General features: G+C 46.8%; 1 protein-coding gene across 2 annotated transcripts; it reads left to right on the top strand.

Annotated features, from left to right (window-relative positions):
- Window positions 1-4932: 4932 nt before the first annotated feature.
- On the top strand, window positions 4933-21052 carry CBX7 (chromobox 7). 2 transcript variants are annotated; one of them, XM_068191250.1, is made up of 6 exons: window positions 4933-5173; window positions 6510-6553; window positions 10564-10629; window positions 11166-11232; window positions 11834-12173; window positions 14202-21052. In XM_068191250.1, the coding sequence occupies exons 1-6, from the start codon at window positions 5105-5107 to the stop codon at window positions 14345-14347; spliced, it is 732 nt and encodes a 243-aa protein (XP_068047351.1). In that variant the 5' UTR covers window positions 4933-5104; the 3' UTR covers window positions 14348-21052. The 2 variants fall into 2 exon arrangements, with proteins under 2 accessions (XP_068047351.1, XP_068047349.1); XM_068191248.1 differs by having other exon boundaries at window positions 4934-5173; window positions 14199-21052.
- Window positions 21053-22664: the final 1612 nt, after the last annotated feature.

The following is a 22664-nucleotide window of genomic DNA, read 5'->3' as shown; positions in this document are numbered from 1 at the left end:
AGAGCGTGTGGGAGCCAAGGCTTTTCAAAGACATATCATATGTCCACAGATGGGCAGGCTTTCACTAAAACAACAAAACTCAAATTAATTGAAACAACAAAACTCAATTTCATTGAAACCACAAAAATATTTTTAAAGAAAACAAACCACAAAAGCACTTATTTTCTCTTGCCCACCCACACTTCTAGCCTAGGCTTCAGAGCAATGAAAATCCTACTACAGCTTCCTGTAGAGGAATTTATCTGAAGTGTGTGTTTTGTGTACCAAATCAGCAAGGTTCACTCTTGCTGTGACAGTCAAAGTGGCCCAGAGAGAAGGAAGACTGATCTCTAGCTAAGTGTTTATCTTGGAAAGCAGAAATCAGTGTTTCAGCACCTTCCCTAGGACATGTTTAGGAATTTTGCATGAGTCAGGCACTGGATGACATGTACACACAGCCAGGAGTTGTGGTCGGAACACAAATCTCATCTTGTCCAGGAAAAGCACCATGCCATAGCTGCTCCATGGCCCAGTGAACTCTGAATTTGTCTTGCACTGAGCAAGTGATTCAGTGGGTGAATATGTATTGCCCTTGTTCTCAAAAAAGAGAATAATCTGGTGTTTGAGGGCAGTCTCCCAGGAGGTGGGATTTTATGGCTCTGAAGACAGAGGAGGGACAGGACCTTGAGCACCAGCACTACTGGGTTTGTGCAATAATTGCTGAGCTATCATTTAAAAGGTAGGAAAACTACAAACCCTCTTCCAGTGGCATTTGTAAATGTACTGGCTGCTATTTTCTGCACTGATCCTGCTCTGGGAAGTAGCTTTCTTCCCAAGGAAGTCTGGGAAGAAACACCTACCTTGTGGTTCCCAGCCACAGCTGGCTGTGAGACAAGGTGCAGAGGAAAACAGCTGCCCACTGGGCTGATAGAACACTAAAGGACAAGTGCCAGCTGTGCTGGATTGAGAGGAACACGGTCTGGGATTCTGGCTTACCATCCCACTAAAATGGTCCTCTAAGGGCCTTAGATGTGTATCCAAGGCTTGGCCACATTTCAAGAGAAGTGCTGGGTGCTCATATCTAAAGAGGATGGAAGGCTGCAGTCAACAGCTGTGCTGTACGCTGTGTAAGGAGAGGAGAAACCTCATGCTGGGCAAAAAGGGGTTATGAATGGAAACAAAATGACACGGAATCCATGACAAATCTCAACCAGAGCTCTCAGGGAGTCCTCTGTTTGGGCCAGATGATCTTTCCTCTACGTCTAGGACCATCTCCTTTGGCAAGGCTGGGGGACTTCTGCGTTTGTTTTCCTTGTGTCTGCTGTGCCACACCCGGAGGCAGAGCACTGCTTTGGGCTGGGGCTCACTGGCCATCCAGCCGGGGGAAGTCGTGTTGGGAGCAGATCAGAGCCAGGTGGGGAGCACACAGCAGCACAGGTTTGAACACACTGTTCGCTGGCTGCTGGTGCTAAGGGCTCCGGGTAAGCCGAGGAGCTGCCAGCTGGCAGCAGGGGGCGGCTGCATTCCTTCCACGCGTTTTAAGAATCTAACATTAAAAATACTAAATGATGTGAGCATACCGACAGGGTAGTTTTTCTGGTGCCCTTGGGCTTGACTGCACTGATACCCAGTGCATCCTGCGTGCGCCTTCCATGCTTCCATGGGGCAGACGGGGCTGCTCCCCGGGGCCAGGCAACACCGACTGCGCCTGTTTACTGCTCTTCACTCCTGCGATGTGCTCGGAGGCTGCCTGCCGAAACCGCAGTGTGCAAATGAAGCGGACCTGTGCTTGCAGGCCAGCAGGGTGAGAGCCGTCTGCTGCTGATGAGACACGCAGCACCGCAGTGCGAGAGGCCGCTTCACCCCCGGCTCAGCGATACCTTGCACCCGGCATCGACAGTCCGGTCCTCAGGGCTGCCAGCTCCGGGACATTACGGAGGCTGCCAGGGCTGGCTTCTGCTGCAAGGTCGTTTCTTGAAGCTTCACCAAACAGCGTTTCTTCGGCATGTGCTGGGTGGTTTTGAAGCTATGCTGATCTTTGCTGCAGTCTTCTGGGGGAAAAAAAAAAATCTTTGGCAGGATTAGGCTTTGTAGAATATAAATGACCATTAATAATTTTTTTGTGTTAATGTAAGTGCTTGTATCAACTGAAAGCTGAATCACTTAATCAGGCTAGCAGCAATTAAAATGGTAATTTTTTTTCTGTACTAGATTCTGCTTGCAATTTTTACTCAAGTAAAACTCTTTGAAGTTAATTGGAATTTTGATTAAAGCCTCCTGGATCTGGGTCTCTGAATTTGTACTAAGGAAGGTTCAATATTTGCTTTGGTTTTCTGCACATGGAGTTCACCGCTATATATTAGCATGACTGTACAATTAGTGGTAACAAGAACAACTCTAATAAAGATTTCTGTAATCTAGTTCTTGATATACTTCAGAAAAGGTCTTTTATCACAGAATGGCTTTTAAAGTACTGTTAAAACAGGCTGTAAGATCTGAAAAACTTGATTGATTAAATTGTTTGTCTTAATTATTTCTAGCCCCAACGAATGGCTTAGCAAAATTCACTTAACGGTAATTCAGAACTTGGATGGGGTGGGAGGATGGGAAATGTCCCTGCGCTTTGCCTTCAGCGCTCGGGTTTTGGTTGCCAACGCAAAGGGAAAAAAAAAAAACAAAACCAAACTACTGAAATTACATTATAACCATTAGTAGAATATAAAGTAACTGTGGTGGAACAGCTTTTAAAGGTAACGTTTTGTCCAAAATGTCGCAAAATGAAGCCCAAGCAAAAGCAACTCCCTGACCAGACTGCAGTGAAGCGCTCCAGCATTTTGTGACAAGTACTTTTGGGCAAAGGAGTGCTTTTCTGAAAGCTGTGACATAGCTGGTGCAAATATTGCTTAAGCTTCACTTGGGTCAGTTGCTGGTGTGAGAAAAGCAGAAAGAAAGAAGGGAATAATCACATGGAAATTACACTGATAATACCAAGCATGTGGGTTCTTACTATCTGTCTCTGTTTATAAGAAGAGTATTACAGCTTGTGATCAAAATGCAGGTCAATTTGTTTTTGAGAACCCCTTTGGTATCCATTAGCAAAGTTAATATATCTGTATGTATTATTTGCCTTAAGGAGACTATATTAAATAATGAGCTGTAAACATCCTGGACCAAGAAGTACAGAAGTTTATCAATAATTGAAATAATAATAACTGAAAGTTTGTTGTGACTAGGGGGTTTCTTTCTTTTACTTTATCCTAACGTAGTCATTGGAGCATGTTTTCTTCCTTCTTCCAGTCTGACACCTCAGTAAGTGGATTCAAATGTGAGGGAAAGGAATACAAGCACATCCTTGCAATTCAGAAAAATGTTCTGTTCTTTTGTGTCTACTTTTTCTGAAGGTCTTAATTTTGAGAAACAAAGAAAATTTTACCTTAAATATTTTCCCTATTCCATCTAAAACATAGACACAGAGTAAAGGAAGAATTAAAAAGAAGATCAAAGTTTTTATTGCTATTATTAACCATTATTTTGTAATATAATATAAATGTCTTGAATATGCAACAGCTATGCTATTAAATACCAAACCCTGTTACAAACTGCTAGTTCTGCCTAATGATAATGCAAAAGGTCACCATTCCCTGACAGCGGACTTTGAGTTCTTAGATGGCTTCAGCAAGGGTAAGCACCCTGCCAGTTAGCCAATCCATACCTGTGGACACAGTATGTAGTGTGCAAATGAGCACAGGCAGACTAAACGACTGCGATGAACGCATTCACACTGCGTGTTTGCCATTTCTACAGTAAGGTTTGTCCTGTTTCAGACTTCGCGTGCAAGCAGCACCCAGTGACATTCAGTCACAGCAGAGGAGCAACTGAGAGCACACTTTTGGGAGAGTAGGTAGTTGCATATGTAGAAATAAGTCCCTGCTCTGATGTAAAAAGTTTCCTAGGAGACTTCGAAGAAAAAACCCTCAGTCTGTTGTTTGAAGCAGTGGTTGGGAAGCAAGAGCACATTTCTGCAGACTGGTGTGCGAGCTGAATGCCTGCTCATGACGTCCCTGTTTTCCCATGCCTCACCCAAGAAAGCCTTAGTTGCCTGGAAGAGGTGACCTGAGGTCCTGCTCGTTCCACGATGACTGATAGCTACACGTGTGCTGTGTTCACAGAGCCCCTGTGCTCTGGTAGAGGCTCAGAGGCACCGCCAGGACATCTCATCGGCTGGGTGGATGCAGCCGGATCAACGCTGAAACCACGATTATCAACTGGATCAACGCTGAAACCAGGACTGACATTGCATCAGCTGGATTGACACTGGAACCAGGACTGGTGATCCCTTTTTCTCTCTTTTCTCCTGTTTTTATATTTCTCTCTTTCTTTCTCTCTCCCCTGCCCTGCATCCCCCCACGCCCCTCAATACATCTTTTCTCTCTTCCTTCTCATCTTACCCCTTTTTCCAAAACCCACTGCCGTGTGCTTATACAGTAGGTCAGGGACTGACGTAGCAATTACCACTCCAAGTATGTAATTTACTACTAAAACTTTCTGATCGTTTGCGGGCCCTCAGACTTTCATCGCTGCTATCCACCGCGAGCATTGACGATCCCCGGCTGCTTCCTTCCCCTTAAAGGTGGGCCGTGGCAGGCACCTGGCGCTGAGGCACCTGCCCGGGCAGGGGAGGCGCGCCGGGTTCCTGCCGCAGCGCTGCTCCCGCCTCCACGCCCTGCCGCTCGCCGCTTCCCAGCCGCCGCCGCCGCCGGCACGCGACCGCCCGGGGCCGTGTTCCTGCGGAAAACGCCCGTAAATGCCGCGGCTCGGCGGCGGCGGGCAGCGCTCCCTCACGGCGATCCCGCCGGCGGGAGGCGGGACGGAGGCGGCGCGGCCGGGGCGGGAACCGCCTGAGGCGCCGCTCCCGCCTCCTTCGCTCCCTCCCTCCCTCCCCTCCTCGCCTCACCCCGCGCTCCCGCCCCCTCGCGCGCGCTCCGGGGAAAACGTTGCGCAGGTTCTAAAGCGGCGGCGGGGGCGCGGCCGCGCGCGAGGGGGCGTGTGAGGGGGAGCGGCGGGGAACGGCCGCCACCGGCACAGCCTCGGCCCGCCGCCGCCGGCCCGCCCGCCCGCCCGCCGCATGGAGCTGTCGGCCATCGGTGAGCAGGTGTTCGCCGTGGAAAGCATCCGCAAGAAGCGCGTGCGGAAGGTGGGCAGCAGCGGAGCGGAGCGGGGCGGGGCGGGGGGAGCGCACCGGGACACCCCCGCCCCTCCCGCCGCGCACCGGGAGCGGGGAGGCGTGGTGGGTGCGCGCGCGGCCGCCCGGTCCCCGTCGCTGTGCCCCGGTCCCCGTCGCTGTGCCCCGGTCCCCGTCCCCTCACACCCGCGGGGAGGCACCGGCACCTGCCCGAGGCTGGCGGGCGGGGGACACACGTGTTCGCCGTGAGGTGGTGCGGGGCGGAGGGGAGGCTGTCGCTGCTGGGGTTCAGCCTCGCTGCCGGATGAGTGCTGGTGACACAAACGGGAGAGCCCGAACCGGAGAGGGTTCGGGAAAGCTCCCGTGACTCAGTTTCCCCAGCCGAGGAAGCGCTCCCGTCCCCGCAGAGTGTTGCAAGGATTAACCTGTAAGCATGCAGTGTGTAGAGATCCTCTGGTGGAAAGTTCCTTATAGGGCAGTGTTTTCCAACCTTGGGAAGCTGATGAGCCCCCCAAGAGGAAAATGAAACTGGTTCTCTGCCTCAAGTACCCGAGTGCTTTCTTTGCTCTGCTCTCCTGTAAAGGTGTCTGTGGCTGCAGCAGCGGCTCTTGGAGAGTGGTCGTCCTGCATGCACAAAGGCTTTGCCATGCTTTGGGAAGTGCTTAACAAACCTCTCAGTATAACATTAAATATTTTGATAGTTGTTCACATTGCTTGCGGAGCCCTTGAATGCAGCTTCCAGTCACTACACCTTTTTTTTTTTTTTAATCTTGTACTTAGAGTGGAAAAAAAAAGGATAGCTCTGAACTTCAGCTGTGAGCTGCTGATTGCTTGGGTCGAAAGGATGAGTGCCTGGGATGGATGGAAGAGCGTTTGAGTAGAACGTGTAGCAAATGGAAAAGAACATGCCAGAGACGCTTCATAGGTTCTGATATACTGTTTCTTCTCTCTGCTTAAAAAAAATTTCATCTGACATTTGCTCCTGGCATACATCTCCTTCCTGCATTTATATGTGCTGACTTCTTGTAGGTTTGCCTGTGAATGTGTGAATGGTTCGGTCTTGTTCTCTGGCTGGCTTTTAGTGTTCTGCCTGCAAGCCTTCTGCAAAGCTATGCTCCAAGCTGATGGCAGTACAAGCATGCCTAAACACCCCTGTGTGCCCAATTTTTGGAGAAAAATGTATAGCAAGTGTGGTTGAATGGGGAAGTGGCTATGTTTTGAAAATAAAGTGATGGGACACAAGCTTTTTGGTTGCAGAGTTCAGTCTGTTGATTGGTTGCATCTTGTACTGTAGCCCATATTTAGTTCCATGGTTCACCTATTTTCTTCTGCCTTTTTCCACCCTCAGGGTAAAGTAGAATACTTGGTGAAGTGGAAAGGATGGCCCCCAAAGTAAGTTGTGTTTACTTGTCTGTTTTTCCTTTAATATTCTGTAATAGCTTGCACTGTGTCTCTGCAATTTAGCATTTAATTCATAGTGGGTAATGGCTTGTCCCTCATTTCAACAACAATAGACAAAACCAAAGAGCCACAAACCAAACCCAAATCTGTTTGTGAATTGGCAGCTAAGGAATACAAACTGCGTGCCAGTCTATTCTGACTGGGTTTTGCCACCACTGAAATATTTCATTGAGATACTTTCTAAATACAAATGTTTTTAAATTCCTTATGAGTTCAACAAAGAACCCAGATTCTTCTGAACTTGGAATAGCTCCTGCTTTTCTGAGTCAGCACCAAGAGGACCCCACTTTATTTTTAGAGCTGTCTGCAGTCTTTTAAAATAGAAAACGTGTTGATGGTCTTGTCTTCCTCTCCTACTGCTTCCCCTCTGCAATTCACCAACGGAAAGGGGCAATGTTTCAGATTTATTGATTGTAGCCAAATGCAGGTGATCTTTGTCCCTTGAAAATTACCGCCATGCCTTCATTTCCTTGTCTGAAACCTCCTGTTACTCTGAGTGCCTTTTCTGCTTTTACTTTGGTTGCTCCAATGCAAAAAGGAAGAAAAGTTTGGGTTTTCTTCAGCATTGCTGCGCACTGTTTACAGACACTTCTCTCATTAAAATGCAGCTGCTCCTGAAGAAGAGCGGTTTCTCTGTGCTTAAGCAGTCTGTGAAATGCTTTGAGATTTAAAGGATTAGGCAACTGGAGAATATTACTATGTCAGCTAGCAGTCTAGTAGAACAGCCTCGTGGCCAATCCATATGGGGCCCTGTCTTTGCTTTTCTGTTTGTGCCTGTGTGTGTACATACACAATGTGCGTGGGTACAGCAGTGTTACACACGCAGTTGCTCTGCGTGTTGCTAAGCAAAGGGAGCCGCTTGGTACGGGTTCATCCTCTCAGCTGCAAAGTGGGGCCCGCCAGGATGGTTCTGTCAGGCTGTACCTAGTGTCCAAGAAGCTGAAATGTGTTTTTGGGTGCCTAATTGTCATGCCTAATCCTTGTGATTATAGGCCACTTGTGAAGATAAACAGCTTCCCTTCTCTGGTGGTAGAGGGAGAGGGTGACTTTATTCTTGAGAGTTCTGCTGTCAGAGTGTAACCTTGTGCACTTGTTGAGCACCAGTTGCCATGTAGCATGGGTTGGACTGCTTCAGCCTCAAATAGCCAAGTCTTACTTAATCACTGATAGAGGGTGGGAAATGTATTTGGAGCCTGTGAGTCCTCATCCCCTCTTGGCCAGAATACTGATGTTTATCCCATTCTCCTTTCAACAAACGCATTGAAGTCCTTCTCTTGTAAAGCCCCTTGCCAAGAGGGTGGGCTGAGGCATGTCGTAATGTTTCTTGGACAGAGCAGGCCTTATTCCTAACTGCTGCCTTTCCTTGTCCTGCGCCTTGGAACACTGGGGGAGACAGAAACACTTTGGGGAATTTATAGCACAGTTCCCCTGGGTGCAAGGTGATGTCAGGGTTCTCTTATTTTGATGTATGGCATGTCTAAGCATCTTCCCTCTTCCCCCAGACTCCAAGTCTGAAGATTGTTGATTATTTTTTTTTCCTTCCTCCTGCCTGCCTCCACTTTAACTATTGTCTCAGTGGTTTGAATTACTCAAGATGCTTAGAGCATTGGAGTCACTTTCATCCCACTAGCAGTCTCTGTTCCTTGTTTCTAAACATATATATGCCCGTGATGGCATGCAGCACCACAAGCTGTTTGTATCTTTGTGTCTGTTTCCTCATTCCACATCCTTCCCTTCCTTAATTACCAACCTTGTTGCATTGCTTTTTGTAGTCTCTGTACCTATTAGCCTATCATTCCCATTGGAAGTATTATGGAAGAGAATAAAGATAGGTCAGTAGTTTACTGCTTTCACATGCAATTCACATTTCACTTTTTTCCCCCCCCCTTCTTAATAAAAAAATTATTATTCATACCCTACACCTCAGATTTATGGATTGCACTGCTGGAGTCAGGGAATAGAGGAGTGACAATCTGATTCTAGCTACAAGCTTGTTTACAACTTGGTGTTGGAGTTAAAAGGAGGGGGAAGAGGAGGAGTAGAAGGAGGGGGAAGGAAGATCATATGATCTGTGTTTTCCAGAGTGCCTGCTCTCTGCAGTTTGCTGCAGCCCGGGCTGTGTGTACCCATATATAAAGCTCCGTGTGCGCGCGCGCGTGGCAAACTCAACCGTGGTTTTTTTATATGCAGTGTTTTGCCACTGCAGCGAAGCCAGAATCTGAGCTGCAGAGAAGAAGGCAACACCCACCAGGGTGGTTTTTTTTAAGCAAATCCCTTTTCTTCTTCTGCCCATGAAAAGCAATCCCATGACTTTTTTTCCCCCCTTGTGGTGTTATTTTTCTTAAATTTGTAGGATAAGTGCCAGAATCCCTGCAGCTGGGAGGAAATCTTCCTCTTTTCAAACAGTATCTTGGCTTTGACAGCTCACAGTCAGGTTGCTGCAGGAGGCATGAGCAAAGGAGGGAGGGAGAGAGGGAGGGATCAGCTCGCTGTGAAGACATGTCTGTTCTTAACTCTCTGATGTACAGTGCACCTGGAGATATCTGAATGTCATATTTTTGTTTCTCCCTTTTGTAAAATAATTGTATTTTCATTTCTAGACCTATCCTCCAGTATTGTTCCTGTATTACAGTACCTTTCTTCTCTCTAATGGAGAGATAAAAGGGAGAAGCATTCCCAAACCACCTCTCCTGTGTACCCCATGTATACTGTGTCCTCACATGCAGTCTGTGCTTCATCCAGAAATGTAAAAATCCTAAAATGCTTTCTTGCTGTTAAAAGCACTGATACAAATGCACCCTTATGCACCTGCATGTGACTCTTCTCTGGTCCTCCTCCCCAGGGTCTGGGACAAGCTCTGCCTCCAGGCCTGGATCTCACATTTCAGGAAAGTTGGGGTTCTGAAGTGTTTGAGGATTCACGTTTGCTTTCTTGCCTTAGAGTTTGTATGGTAGAGACACAACACCCACTTTTTCTGGGCAAGCGTGACCCCTAAGAAGTAAACATGCCTCAAAGACCACTTTATGATTCCTTCAGCTTCCACAGTGGGAGCATTATGGCTGCTTCTCCCTAGTGTTAAGTGCATCTGTGCTCTTTGGGAACCAGTTTTGGAGTGGCCTGCTGGGTGGGTTCAGTCCTTTCCTGAGCATCTGATTCCTGTCGCAGCTGTCTGGCTGTCGAGGAGGGAGCTGGGGCAGTGAGTGACGCTGTTCCCAGGCTACTTCGGGAGCGTGAAGCCTGTTCGGAGCAGTGTTGGTGGCCCTGTCCGCAGTGCAGTTGGGGTACTTTGTATCGATGAGCTCCGCTCCACAGGAACAACCTGCAGGGGGAGCCGAGCAGGAGGAGGAGGCGTTGGCAAGTGGCCCTCAGCTTGCCCCAGGGCCCAGCTCCTAATATGTTTGGTTGAACGGCATCAGTGGAAAGAATTAAATTCTTAAATGAATCCTTTCAGCTTCAGTGATTAGAAGTAATTAATAATGCAGGTGAGAAAGCGTACTTACTCTTTGAGCACTCTAAATTAAGAGAGACCTATTTTTCAGAAAGATGTATCAGTCTGTACCTCATTGTTCCATGGGGTTTGTGGGATTTGAAGGAGTGCTGCAGATGAGACCTCTTTAGGCATGGACTTAAAAACAGTTTGTGAGTGTCTGCACAGGCTTTGCACACAGTGTGGAGGGGGCCCTGGGGAGGAAAGTCTTCCCCGTTTTCGTACAAAGAGCCGCTTGATGCTTGGCCCTGCCTGTTTTGGGAAGGGGAGGTGGTGTCTGTGGGAAGCTGGGGAGGGAATGGCTGGGATTCCTCGGAGCTCTTGCAATGTTGTGGCAGGCCCCACCGACCCTTGTGAAGACAGTATCCAGGGCTGCAGCACCCTGGTAGCAGGCCTGCAGAGAGAATGTTTCATTAAAATATTGTTTACTTTTATTCCTTATGTTTTTCTTCAGATACAGCACATGGGAGCCGGAGGATCATATCTTGGATCCTCGCCTGGTAGTGGCTTATGAAGAAAAGTAAGGACACATGTTCTTTCTCTCCCTGGACACAGGAAAAGAAATAGTGTCTTTATTTCATTGTATGCATAAAGTGCCCCTGTTCATGCATGAAGTGTCCCTACTTCAGTCAAAGATGAGATGTATAGCAATGAATCCTGCTTGATTTTTGTACCCTGGTGTGGATTGAGATGGAGAAGACAGGATTAAAACAGCTTTGATTGGCATTGTTCAGGAAATGAGGCCAAGAACAGGCAGCACTGAGCCAAAGAACAATCAGATTCAGGTTTTAATCGGGTCCAGATCTGGACTGGAGTGATGTGAGGTGGGAAGTTTCTCTAACCCATCCTTGATTAGCTGTGTCAGAGAAATTCCCCTATTCCAAGGTTTTCACTCCTACAGGAAGCAATTCTGGGATGTTTTCCAAGCTCACACTGGTCACCATTGGGTTTTATTGAAGGAAATTGAGGGAGCTACGCTGGAAAAGATTGAAGTCCCAACTAGGTTTTACGCTGTGGTATTTAGTGCTCAGTTTGATTTGTATTCCTCTTTCACAGGGAAGAAAGAGACCGTGCATCAGGGTACAGGAAAAGAGGCCCCAAACCAAAGCGCCTCCTACTGCAGGTAGCCTCTTGCTTTTCTGTGTATTTCTAACTCCTTAGCTGCTGTGCTGCTCCCCTGCTCTCAGTGAGGTGGAAACTGTCTGTTTGCTGTTGCATGGACAAAATTGGAGGTAACAAGTTAACATAGTAACATGAAATCAGTGTTTAGGCAGATAGTTTTAATCTGCTAGCTGAAGAGCTAGCTAATTTATCTTTAAAAAAGCAAAACAAAATAAAACAACAGCTCTTTCTTTCTGAACTAGGACTTTATGAAGTGGATGACCTGGATAGCTGCAGGTTACCTGGTTTGTGTGTTCTTTTAATTTCATGTTGAGCTTGGATTTTCCATCAAGTCAAAGGTAGCCCATAGTTGGAAGCGGAGTTTCAGCATGCTTTTGCTGTTGCCAAGCAAAGCAGCCCATCCTAGGAAACAGATATTAGGAAGAGCTTAGAAGGCAGCTGAAGAGGGGAGAGAAATGGTCTTGTAGAAGCAGCACACCTTATCCTAGCTCATCTAGAGGTTCAGAGACTGAACAAAGAATAATTTCCTGGTTCCCAGTGGGGAGCCCTCACTGCATGATCAGATGTCTGCTCTGACCTTTGCTGCGTTGGTGTCTTGGCAGCGGCTGTATGGCATGGACTTGAGGAGTGCTCACAAGGGAAAGGAGAAGCTCTGCTTCTCTCTTGCACGGAGGTTTGGAGGAGGAGACAGTAGCCTGCCAGGGGCCAAGACAGGGCAGGCAGAGTTCCCCGAGAAGACTGGGGGTGCAGTCCTGCCATTCTCTCTCCGGAAGCAACGCAAAAACCAGAAGTACCTACGACTGTCAAGGAAGAAGTTCCCGCGCATGGCGAGTCTGGAGAACCGAAACTGCAGGCATGAGTTCTTCCTGAATGATGCAGTGGGCCTAGAGGCCAGGCAGAGCCCCGAGGACTGGGAGGCCACGCAGCACACCAGCAAAGAAGGTAAGGCTAGTCACCCATTGGTGAAGTTCTGGGGAACGTGAAGGATGTTCTGCATCCTTCCACCTTGGTTACATCCTCCTGGGATTGTGGTTTAGGTTAGGTCTTCAGAGCAGCCCTTGCTGGCCCATATTATGTCCCTCTTGTTTGCAGGTTTCTTTCTTGTTTAAAGAGCACAGATTAATTTTTTTTTTTTTTTTTGGTCCTGTTGGCACTATGTAGTCTTACATCCCTGATACCCCTCCCAGTGTTAGAAAACGTGCAGAAGATACTGCAAGTTTTCCTTCTCTTAAAATTTCCTCCCAGCAGAGGTGACACTCAAGTGTGACAGATGAACTCTGCCTCTGTCCACATTATCCACATATGCTCAGTCTGCTGCTTGGCTCAAAGGACTTTGGCTGGCAGTGGACAAGCTTGGACAGTGGCACTCCTCTCATAGTGCTGCTTTAAGAAGCATACAGGAATGCTGCTAGGAACTCACAGTATACTCACTGCCCCCTCCTTTCCGTTCTTCTCCACACCCCTCTAAATCCTCTTGCTATAGAGCTATGTGAGAAAGGGAGAGAGAGATGAAGTGAGGATGGTGAGGATGGTAACTCCTGCCTGATCCCACTGAGTAGGCAGCATGAGTGTAGGCATGGGAGATGTCCATGCACATTTGGCATTTTGGGGAAGGATACCAGTATCTTGTGCAGGAGGGTTGTGGGATGTGTGTGTTGCTCTCAGTTACCAGGGAAACTCTATCCTTGCATTATTAGAGCTTCTGAAGGCGTAGCTTTCCTGAGGAGTGGAAAACTGTGGCTTGTGCTGCTTGTAGTAGCTAAGGGAATCCTGTTACTCCTTGCTAGGAGTAGCTGGCTGGATTAGGCAGGATCTTGGGGAGAGGGCTGTATTCTGGGAATCAGCGCTATTCCCTCCTTTCTGAGAGAGACTGGAATGGTGCTCAGAATCCAGGGAGGCAGCAATGGGAGTAGCACAGAGGAACCCATTGTTACATCCTGGCAGTGAGGAAATGTGTGGGGCTGTTCTCCCCAGAAGTGTGTGGCACTACAGCACTTGGGGATCAGAAGAGTGAGTGGCACTACAGAATTGTAAAACTGTCCTCTTGACACATGGCCTGTGTGGAATCCCAGTTACTGTTAGGGGGAATTGGACTCTTTCTGGGGGGAAAGTAGATACCACTGGTGTTTGAGACAGAAGCCAGGAAATACACTCTAAAGGGTGTCTCGTTCTTTGCTCAGGTTGGGACAACAAGGTACATAGTGGACAAGTAGAGTGACGGGGAGAGGGTGTGTTTTCCTTCCTCCCTCTCTACGTGGCAGTCTCTGGGGGCTGTGGGGAAGTGAGCCTTTGGGTGGCAGAGGGGCTGATAATTATTCTTACAGTGACAAAGTTCAGGGGTGCTTTGGTTTCTTGTATGGAGCTGTCTGGGAGCAAAGGAGGCGTATGAAAAAGAAAGAGCAGCTTCTCTGTGGACCACTACTGAGGGATTTTTGAGCGCATCACACCCAGGCTGTGTTGCAGGTGCAGTACAAGGCATTTGTACTCCATTTTGTCTCCCTTTGACTCTCCTAGGAGTATCTGAAGAGTGTGTGTAAGAGATTTTCGTTTTTGCCTTTTCAGCCGGGTAGGGTGTTCAGAAGACAGTGAGCTCAAACCAGGGTGAGTGTGCTTTGCTGACACAAAACCAAATTAGGGGCTGAGATGGGATGAGGGATATGGGGGAATTGTGGATGGTCAAATGAACTCAGTGATTTTACAGAGTCTTTTGACCTCTGCGTAGGCTGCTCTGATACTACTATGTATCTGGACTCCTGATGCTCCATTTTCCCTTAGCCTCTGAGGGTAGGGCTTGCCCATGTTCTTTCTTTATCTGTATATGCAGATTCAGTACAGGCTGATTTCACCTATGGTTTGTCAGGAAGGTGACCCTTTTTCCATCCTTCCTTTCCCTCTCCCCTTCCTCCTTTCTTCTCCCTCACCTTCTCTGTTTCACTAACATGCTCTTATGTGCCTTTCTTCCTGCAGCAGATGTGGATGCCAGTCTCCCTTGGATCCCCACTGTGCCCCCCAGTGAAGTGACAGTGACAGACATCACGGCAAACTCCATCACCGTCACTTTCAGAGAAGCACAAGTGGCTGAGGGCTTCTTTCGAGACCGGAGTGCGCAGTTCTGAATCTCTGTTTGCAGTGCTCCCCAAAACCAGTGCTTTTAGGGTGGGGCTAGGGAAGGCTTACGTTATCCCTTAAGAGAAAAATCAAAAATCAAAATGTCTCCTCTTAAAATGTTTACAGAGACCCTTTTTTTCCCCTCCTTTTTCCCCTTTCAGATACGCAAAAAAAGGCGGTGTAGGGGGTGTGTATTTGTCATTGCTTTGTCCGGCTGAAAAACTGACAGCCCTTTCCCTGGCAAAGACTCTTCTCCTTGATGTGACAGCAGCAAGCTGAACAATTCGCCTTTTATCCTGTTAAGTGGCGGCAGCTGCATTTGTGGGGAGAGGGCATGTGGAGGTGGAAAGAGAGCTGGATCTCTAGCCTGCCGCCTTGTTCTGCAATTGATATCCCTTAGATAAAGATATGTCTCTGTACATTGCTCTTCCCACCTTCCTCCTCCCTCTCTTCCTGCAGCAGTGAGAGGCGATGGATCCTACCTGTGTAGATAACTCCAGCCTGTTAAGACTTTCTCTCCAGTGCTGTTTTCCCTGTGGCCTGCTGTCAGGACTTCAGAAGCATATTTGCCTGTCTGTGGTAAGTCAGTCTTTGCAGCATGGGTCCATATAGACAGCAGAGCTTTTTCCCTTTGATTGTTGATCATGCGGAAAGACTGAAATACATTTCTGAAATCCAAACTGGCAACACAAATTCAATTTGCCCTCATTAAAAGCTCAGAAAGCCAGCATAGTTGAGACATACCATTCTCTATATGCTAAACAGGATTTGCAGGCTTGGCTCTGCTGCATGAGGAATGCATTATGGAAAGCGGGGTCTTCTTACCCTTTGCCAAATTCAGTATTAATAACAAATCCTGCCCTGAATCTGTGGTAATAAGTTCGTTGAAAACTGACTCCTCTCCCCTGGGAGGCGGGACTAATAGGACAACTGAAGCATTGCCTGGCACTGCAGAGATATCCAAGATACTGGCACAGGCCCAGGACACAGGAATTGGACAGAACTGAGCTAGAAATGGACCTTGATTAGCAGCAAGTTCTGTTCTTGGATCCCATAGAGAGATCCAAAATAAACAAAATGTGGGGAAGGCATGTATTAGATCTGAGGAGGGGAAAAATTCCTAATTCTTAGCAATGAGAATTCTTGGATTGTGCTGCCTGAGTGATACTCTTCCATGACTCCAGTATCCTCACAGTATCTGTGATCCTGTACTACTTTACTGATAGGAACTTCCCCTTGGAAGGCTTAAAAATCTTTGCCAAGGAAAGTGGTCTGCATTTCAATAGACCCGCCTGATCTTGCACTTAAAAATGCCTTGTCCTGGACTGCCTGTGACACTTTGAGGTTTTTGAAGAATTGCTGTATTTTGAGTTGGTAGTTTAGCATAGCATCTGTTCTTGCACATGCATGTTCTCTTCCATTTTAAAAGCAAATTTTATTTAAATAACTTAATTTTTTTAAATATAGACCTTTTCCAACAGAAAGCAAGAAAAGCAAGGTAGTCTAAAGTGGGAACTGCAGGTCAGAGTGCTGCAGGGTAACATTGGCTACTGTCATGATCACTGTCCTCAAATACTATGTTTCCTTACTCCACCCCATGAAGCATCTCTTACCTGCTGTATTTATTTGAAATGAAGCCATGAGCCTTCTTAGCTCTGAGATAAAGACACCTGTGGAAATCCTCAGTGTGTTTGTTTGAGGGGCTTGGCTCCTGGCCTGCAGAATTTGGGAGCTCTAGGGTTTCTGGTCCTCCAAACATCTACTTATTGTAAAGTGCTTGGACTGCCACTGTGGGTTTTCACTAGAAGCAATTTTTACCTCATTTAGGATATGGTAGCTCAGTGTAGATTTAGGATTTCCCCTTCCATCTCAGAGCTGTTGGAGCAGGTCTGTCTTTCATGCCACCAGAGCTGTTTCAGGATCACTGGGAAGATCTTGAATTTCTGGACTGACCTTTTGTCTGTCAAAGAAGTAAGATGGGAGTTTTATTATGGAGAAATCTGAGAGGATGAGAAGTGGAAGCTGGGGGGGAATTATGTGGTGGGAGGAAGAGTGAGTGGGAAAGAAGCTTGCAATAGCTAGCAAGGGCAAGCTGATGAGGTAAGCATGCAGGCTCAGGATGTTTGTTGAACGTGGGTGTCCAGAGCGAAGCTTCTGTGTCTGGAGTTGCACCCTTTTTTGCAGGATGTGGGGTCAGACAGTCTTGTTACCATCACCCACATACCCCCTCTTCCTGACACCTGCCAAATATGCTGAATACCTGCATCTCTCTTCTGTTGTGACCAGTGGACATGCCACATGGCCCAGTCCACTCTTTTGAGTTGGAGCAGGTCAGGTAGTGATGGTTGCAGAAGCGTAGTTTTAGCTTATTTAAAAAAAAGTCTTGAACTGCAGCTCATCCTGCTAAATCTTCGTGGCATTTATAGGATCTGTTTTCTTAGTCTAATGCAGTAACTGCCACCTTTGTCATGTCTTCATCTCCGTGTACAAATGCACCCAAAAAGGCTTCCTATTTACTAAGTTCCTGGCTTTGGCTGACATAAGAAGCAATATCAGTCCTGCAGCAGGAAAGAGCTTGTCCTAATGAACTAGATTTCCATCCTCTGTTTTTCTCTCCACTCTCCACCTGACACTTCTCAACACTTTGTTTTGGCATTTTTCTTTAAACGTATTTTCTTTCTCTTGCAGTGGAGTTTTAAAAGACCTATGGTGGTCTTTCAAAGAGGATCCACCCACAGCTTCATATCTTAATCATTTTTTTTGGATCAGGCTATCTAGTGTTCTGCTGGTGACTAATCATCTTGCTACACAAAGTGTGGAACAAGTACCTGGCTGCCATGCTGCTTTGTGTCAATGATGAGCTAACCATAATGGGGTTAAGACACAACAAGCTGCATGTGCGTGGGTTTGGAGGGGAGGGTGTGAAGAGGAGTTTGTGGTAGGAAACTAAGCAGTTACTTTGTTGGTGTGGAATTTTTTTTTGACATTCATGAATTCTTGTTTATCTCAAAGAACTTTTCAAGAAGATTTTTCTCCTGATCTTTTTAAAATGTGGCTCTGTTCCACATTGTCTGCTGACATATCACTGTAAACTTCCTTGGTACAGCTGGTCTTCAGGGACTTTAAAATTAGCTTTATTCCACCTCTGCAGGTATAGAGAGGGTTTTGCTAGTGATGGAAAACAGGTTGTCTGGGTTTATCTCTTCTCCCCAGTACTGTCCATCTGCCAGTTCAACCCAAAACCTGGCAGTTGAATTGGGACTTCCTCTGCTAACATATCATGAAAATCAGATGCTGTGTTTGGATCTTTGTTAAGCATTCCGTTTGATTAGAAGAGCCAGAATAGCATCCAGCTGAAGCTGAGTTTAATAATTCTATTTGAAGCAGAAGCCGAGAATAGAAATGGGCTAACTCTCCCATACCTTGTTTGGCTCCATGGCTGTAAACAAGAAAAATAAACTTCAGCCAGTGGAAATTACTGAACTGTACACAAGAAACAACCTTCTCTGAGAACTGCTCTAATAGTCATTCTTAGAACTGTTTCCATGTGAAAACTTAACAGCAGTGTTGGGGGACAGAAGTGTTTATTTTATAGATCTTGCAGTGAACTCACTGTATATGTGATAGACCTGAGGGACTTCATAAGACTGGAAAGCCTTTTTTTGTTAACACTGTGTTTAAAAAAAAAAATCTATATGGAAAGGACTGCCTCTGTTCCTGGACGGTTATAAACTAGATGTTATTGCTCTAATATACAAGTGATGCCTTGGAACAGCAAGTTTTAACACGTAAATAGTGGCATTAAGTAGCCTCCTGCATGCTCCTTATTGTCTTGCATTTGCTTGGGGGCCCTTCTGCTTGTGAAGTCAGACTAAGGTGATTTTTTTTCTCTTTATCTTATTTTTTTTTTCCAAGCAAGACCAGGATATTATTGTGAGAACACCCAAAAGCAGTTCCATTTGCCAAAATAAGCCCAAATTTGTTAGTGAATTGACTCTTGTTTATGTCAGAGCTCAGACATAGAGAAGCTTATTGAGAAATGAATGGCTTTTTTTGTTATTAGTGTTGTGAAACTGTCCAGAATTGTTCCTCTGGTGTTTTGTGACTGAATGTATAAAATTATTTGTTCACCTCACAAGGGGCCCTCGGTCCCAGTACTGTTTCATGCTGTACGCCAGCTAGTGCTGCTTGATGGTTTCACTGGAATAGAGAAGGGAGGCCTCACACAGGTCAAAAAATAGGCAGGGTAGCTCAGGCAAGTCCCTCTGTGGTAGCCACAACAGAGGCTGGGGTGCGGAAGACAGTGTGGGCTGCCAGCCACATCTATGTATTAGGCAAAGCAAAGTCTGCCACCACCTCTTCCTCTCCTCTCAAGCTTTAAGCTTTTGTTTTCAGAAGTAGGGAAAGTACAAAAACCTCCTTTTCTTAAGTGAATTGGTATCTACCCATCTTCTGTTCCTCCCTGGCTTACCTGCAGCCTAGGAAGAAGAGGGCAGTGGGCTTTTCTGGGAAAATAATAGGGATAAATGCTGATCAGAGAAGGGAGGGACAGAGGTGTCTCCGAACTGCTCTCACTAGGTGGTTGAGGAGTGACCTTTGGGTCAGCTGGCAGTTGAGAGAGAAGGTGTGTTATAAGCAAAGAACTTGTAGTGAAACAGATCCCTTGCATCTGTTAATGAAGTTCTGAATGGGCCTGCAGAGAGGTGAGTGCTGCATTTATGTATCTGTCTTCTGCCATTTGGGAATGCAAGGGAGATGTGTATGTTGACAACTTGCACAGGGTAATTTCTACATAAAACTGTATAGCATTGGAACACATTGCTCTCGCCATGCCTGTTGTAAATGTTTTCCCCAAGGGCATGATAAACTTGTTTTGGGATAATAGCTTGTGATTAACAGGCCACAGTGTCCTGTGCCTGCACTTACTGTCTTCACAGAGAAAGTGTGAGCTTCTGGGTGTCAAACCACCTGGATTCTACACACAAAGGTGGTCAAGATAGGAAGGCTTATAAAACAGCCCCAAGACAATTAGAAGGAGAGAGAAGCAATCACTTAAAATGGAATTCAGACCCTTCAGATCCTTTCCTGTAACTAGCACTTGCTGTAGAGATGAGCCCTTTATCTCGTCCACCTCTTTCCCCCTTAACTTCTTGAAGTGCAGGGAGTGTGCAGGAGATGATCCCTAATTAACTGGGAATGGTTGAGGTGCAGGGCTCCATGGGAGCATTTGGGGCTGCTGTGGATTGCTACAAAGTTGGGATGGGGTAGAATTCCTAAGAATTGGAACCTTCATCACAGCTTATCTCATTACTGGGGTATCAAAGTTTTGGCTGGGAGGGGAATTTTGCAGGAGAAGGAGGTGAAAAACCTTTTTTTATTATTATTGTTGGTTTTTAACCAGAAAATGTAGTGTCAGCACTAAGAAGCTTTTTGCAAATCTGTCAAAATGTTAAGCAGCTTTTTTTTTTTTGCTTTTAAATCTGAACTATGTTTTGAAGCACTTTGGAAATGCAAAGCACTAGGAGTGCTAAGTACTCCTTATCGTCTTGTCTAAAAGTGGCATTTGAAAAGCAAAGGATGTATCTGTTTCAGGCCGATGGCTGCTCCTTCTCGTTTTTCCAGAGCTGCCACCCAGCCCTTTGCCTCCCTCCCATGGGGGAGAGTGTACTCCACCATGCCAGGAGCAGAGGGTTTCCTAAGGGAGAAGAGGAGACCTGCTTGCCTTTGGGGCACAGGTTGGCTTCCTTCCTCCCCACCTCCTTTGATCGAGGAAAGGGAAAAATGAAGTTGAGTTTCAGTTTGAGTGATCATAGTCTGGAGCTATGACTGTTTCTTCCAGCTCTGGAGACATTTTATAGAGTTTCCTGTCTGAAAAATTGCGCCTTATTAGCTTAATTGAGGAATGAGGAGATGCCTGTCCTTCTGCAGGGAGAGAGGAAGAGGAAGGGAGGGTGAACCAGGAGCTGTCTTCAGTAGCTGCTGGAATTTTCCAGAGGCCGTTTTCTCACCTCATCTCCAACAGAACAGCAACAAAAGAACTAAAATAATTTAGATGAAGCTTTTGTTCTGTGTATCTCAAGAAACTTTTGAGCAGGCTAAGGGCAGAGAATCCTTTTCCCTCACCTAGTCAACTCTACAGCATGAGGGTCAACACCCCAGTTCTCTTGCTGGGTTTTCAGCAGCAACCTTTTCCCTCAGCGTACGCACATCTAGAATGCTTTTGCACACTGATTCACCTAATTTGGTGTGCTCCCTTTCTGTTGCAGGGGGAAGATGGGGAACAATGAGGTCAGTTAGAGGGGAGGGTCCGTGATTATTTTTGTTCCTGTCCCTTCAGTTGTTGCTGTTGTTCCCATCAGCACGCTAGAGTATTGGAGTCTTTGCACACAGAAAGCTTCCTTTTGCACAGAATGAGCTTCTAGCTTTTGTACAGACTAATTGAATGTATTTGGGGGGAGGGGGGGAATAGGGAGTAAACCAATTCCAAACAAACCAATCAGAGTATAATGCCTTTTCTGAGCAAGTATGTGCTGTAAAAGGAGATTGTAATAGCAAAGGGAGGGCAGGCTCAAGTATAATTTGACACAAAGTGTGGTTTTATTTTTGTACTGATATGGATAAGAGACTGTACAGCATCTATTTATTTAGATGATTTATGTGGTAAATGTTGCAAACAAAATTATTAAAATATTAAATATGAGAACTGACATTTACCTCATGGTATATTTGTGTGGTCATTTACCCCCCCACCCTTGCTTTAATTCTACAGCTGAATTATTTTCCAACAGTTACATCTATTGCGGTATAAACATGCAGTGCAGCTGGAAAAAGAATGGACAACATGCATGTGTGCATGATGGAGATCAGTAAAGAAGGATCGATGAAGAATGGAGCCTGCAAAAGGCTACTTCTGACATTACTCGTTACTTTGATTGGAGGAGGTCAAGTTTTTATTAATTTTTAATCCACTGGGTGAGTTAGAGCTGTCCAGGGTGACCCAGGATGATTGGTCTTTTATGGATTATAATTTGAAGAGGAGAACGCTGATGGCAGGGTGGCTGTTGCTCTGGGTTTAGGGAGTTCTCTACATCCTTGCATGAGGCTGGAATGCCAGGAGAGCTCTGCCAGCACCAGGAGAGTGCTGGTGTGCCCCATATCCTGCATCTCATTGGAACAGATAAAGTCTGAGGTGAGGCCTGGGCTGCCAGGCATGCTCTGCTGTGCTTGCCAGCAGGACAGCAGTTCTCCTCCAAGCCAAAGCCTCCAACGGTTTGGCCAGCAAGGCTTCCAGGGACCTCTTCAGGAGCACAGCTGCTCCTGGGTACAGTTTGGCCCCTGGTTCACCCCAGGACTTAGCCAAGGAGCTTGAGTCCTGGAACTGCTGATACTCCATGGAGGAAATCCCAAATGCCATTTAGTTCACTTGGGTGTCTGGCTTGCTCCTTCAAGGTGTCCCACTCCATCCCCTGTGGAGGGGGAGGCCAGGTGTTTATCAAGGTACCTGGCCAAGAGAATGGAGCTGTCTGAGATACCTCTAGTAGATGTAATGTGGGGGTGAGCCCTGCACCTGGAAGAAGTTATGGCATCAATGACAAAAGCATGTGGAGCAAAAGCAGAGGGGGATGGGGTGCGTTTCCTGAGTCAGTCACGGCTCAAGGCAGTATGGTTAGGTCTTGCCTGTGTCACCAAAGTGCCATTAGCATGCTTGCCTTGAACCAGGGAAGCTGGAGTTGAGTGATGGCATCAGAGCAGGACTCCAGCCAGCCACTTACTTTCTGGCAGCAGCTAGCGGGTCAGGTGAAGTTGTAAGAAACTGCAGTGCAGAGTTACGGGAAAGCCTGCTCTGGAGATTGTGTCTTCCTACCTCTGCCAAAGCTGCAGAGGCTGGCTGGTACTAGAAACAGCTTGTCCTTTTGCATGCATGTGTTGGCTGGATTAAAGGTTAATCTGGGCAGTCCTTTTTTTAATAATCTGTTGCTATGCCGCCCCTCTGCTCCGTGCAGTGCAGCCGACTTGCCTTGCGCAGCTCTCCCCATTGGATGCCTGAGATCAAGGGCACTTGGCGAAAGGGGAAACAACAAGGGTTGAGCAGTTCGATGTTCTCTGAGAAGCACAAAGTGAAAGCAGCCTGTGTGACCCCCGTGATGGCAGTCACTTCCTGTCTGTTCAGTGCCACACAGCCTCCCTGCTCTTCACAGCATTTACCCTGCCGAGCAACTGCTTTTGAAACAAGAATGAAGAAATCTGGGGGATTTGTATAATCATCCTGAGCCAGCGGCAGCCTGGACAGCTGGGCCTGCTTTGGGAACTCCTAGGCAGGCCCCA

The sequence above is a fragment of the Anomalospiza imberbis genome, chromosome 5 (assembly GCF_031753505.1).
Source record: "Anomalospiza imberbis isolate Cuckoo-Finch-1a 21T00152 chromosome 5, ASM3175350v1, whole genome shotgun sequence".
Lineage (NCBI taxonomy): Eukaryota > Metazoa > Chordata > Aves > Passeriformes > Viduidae > Anomalospiza > Anomalospiza imberbis.
The sequence above is the reverse complement of the archived record's forward strand: the minus strand, read 5'-3'. Positions and strand labels throughout refer to the sequence as shown.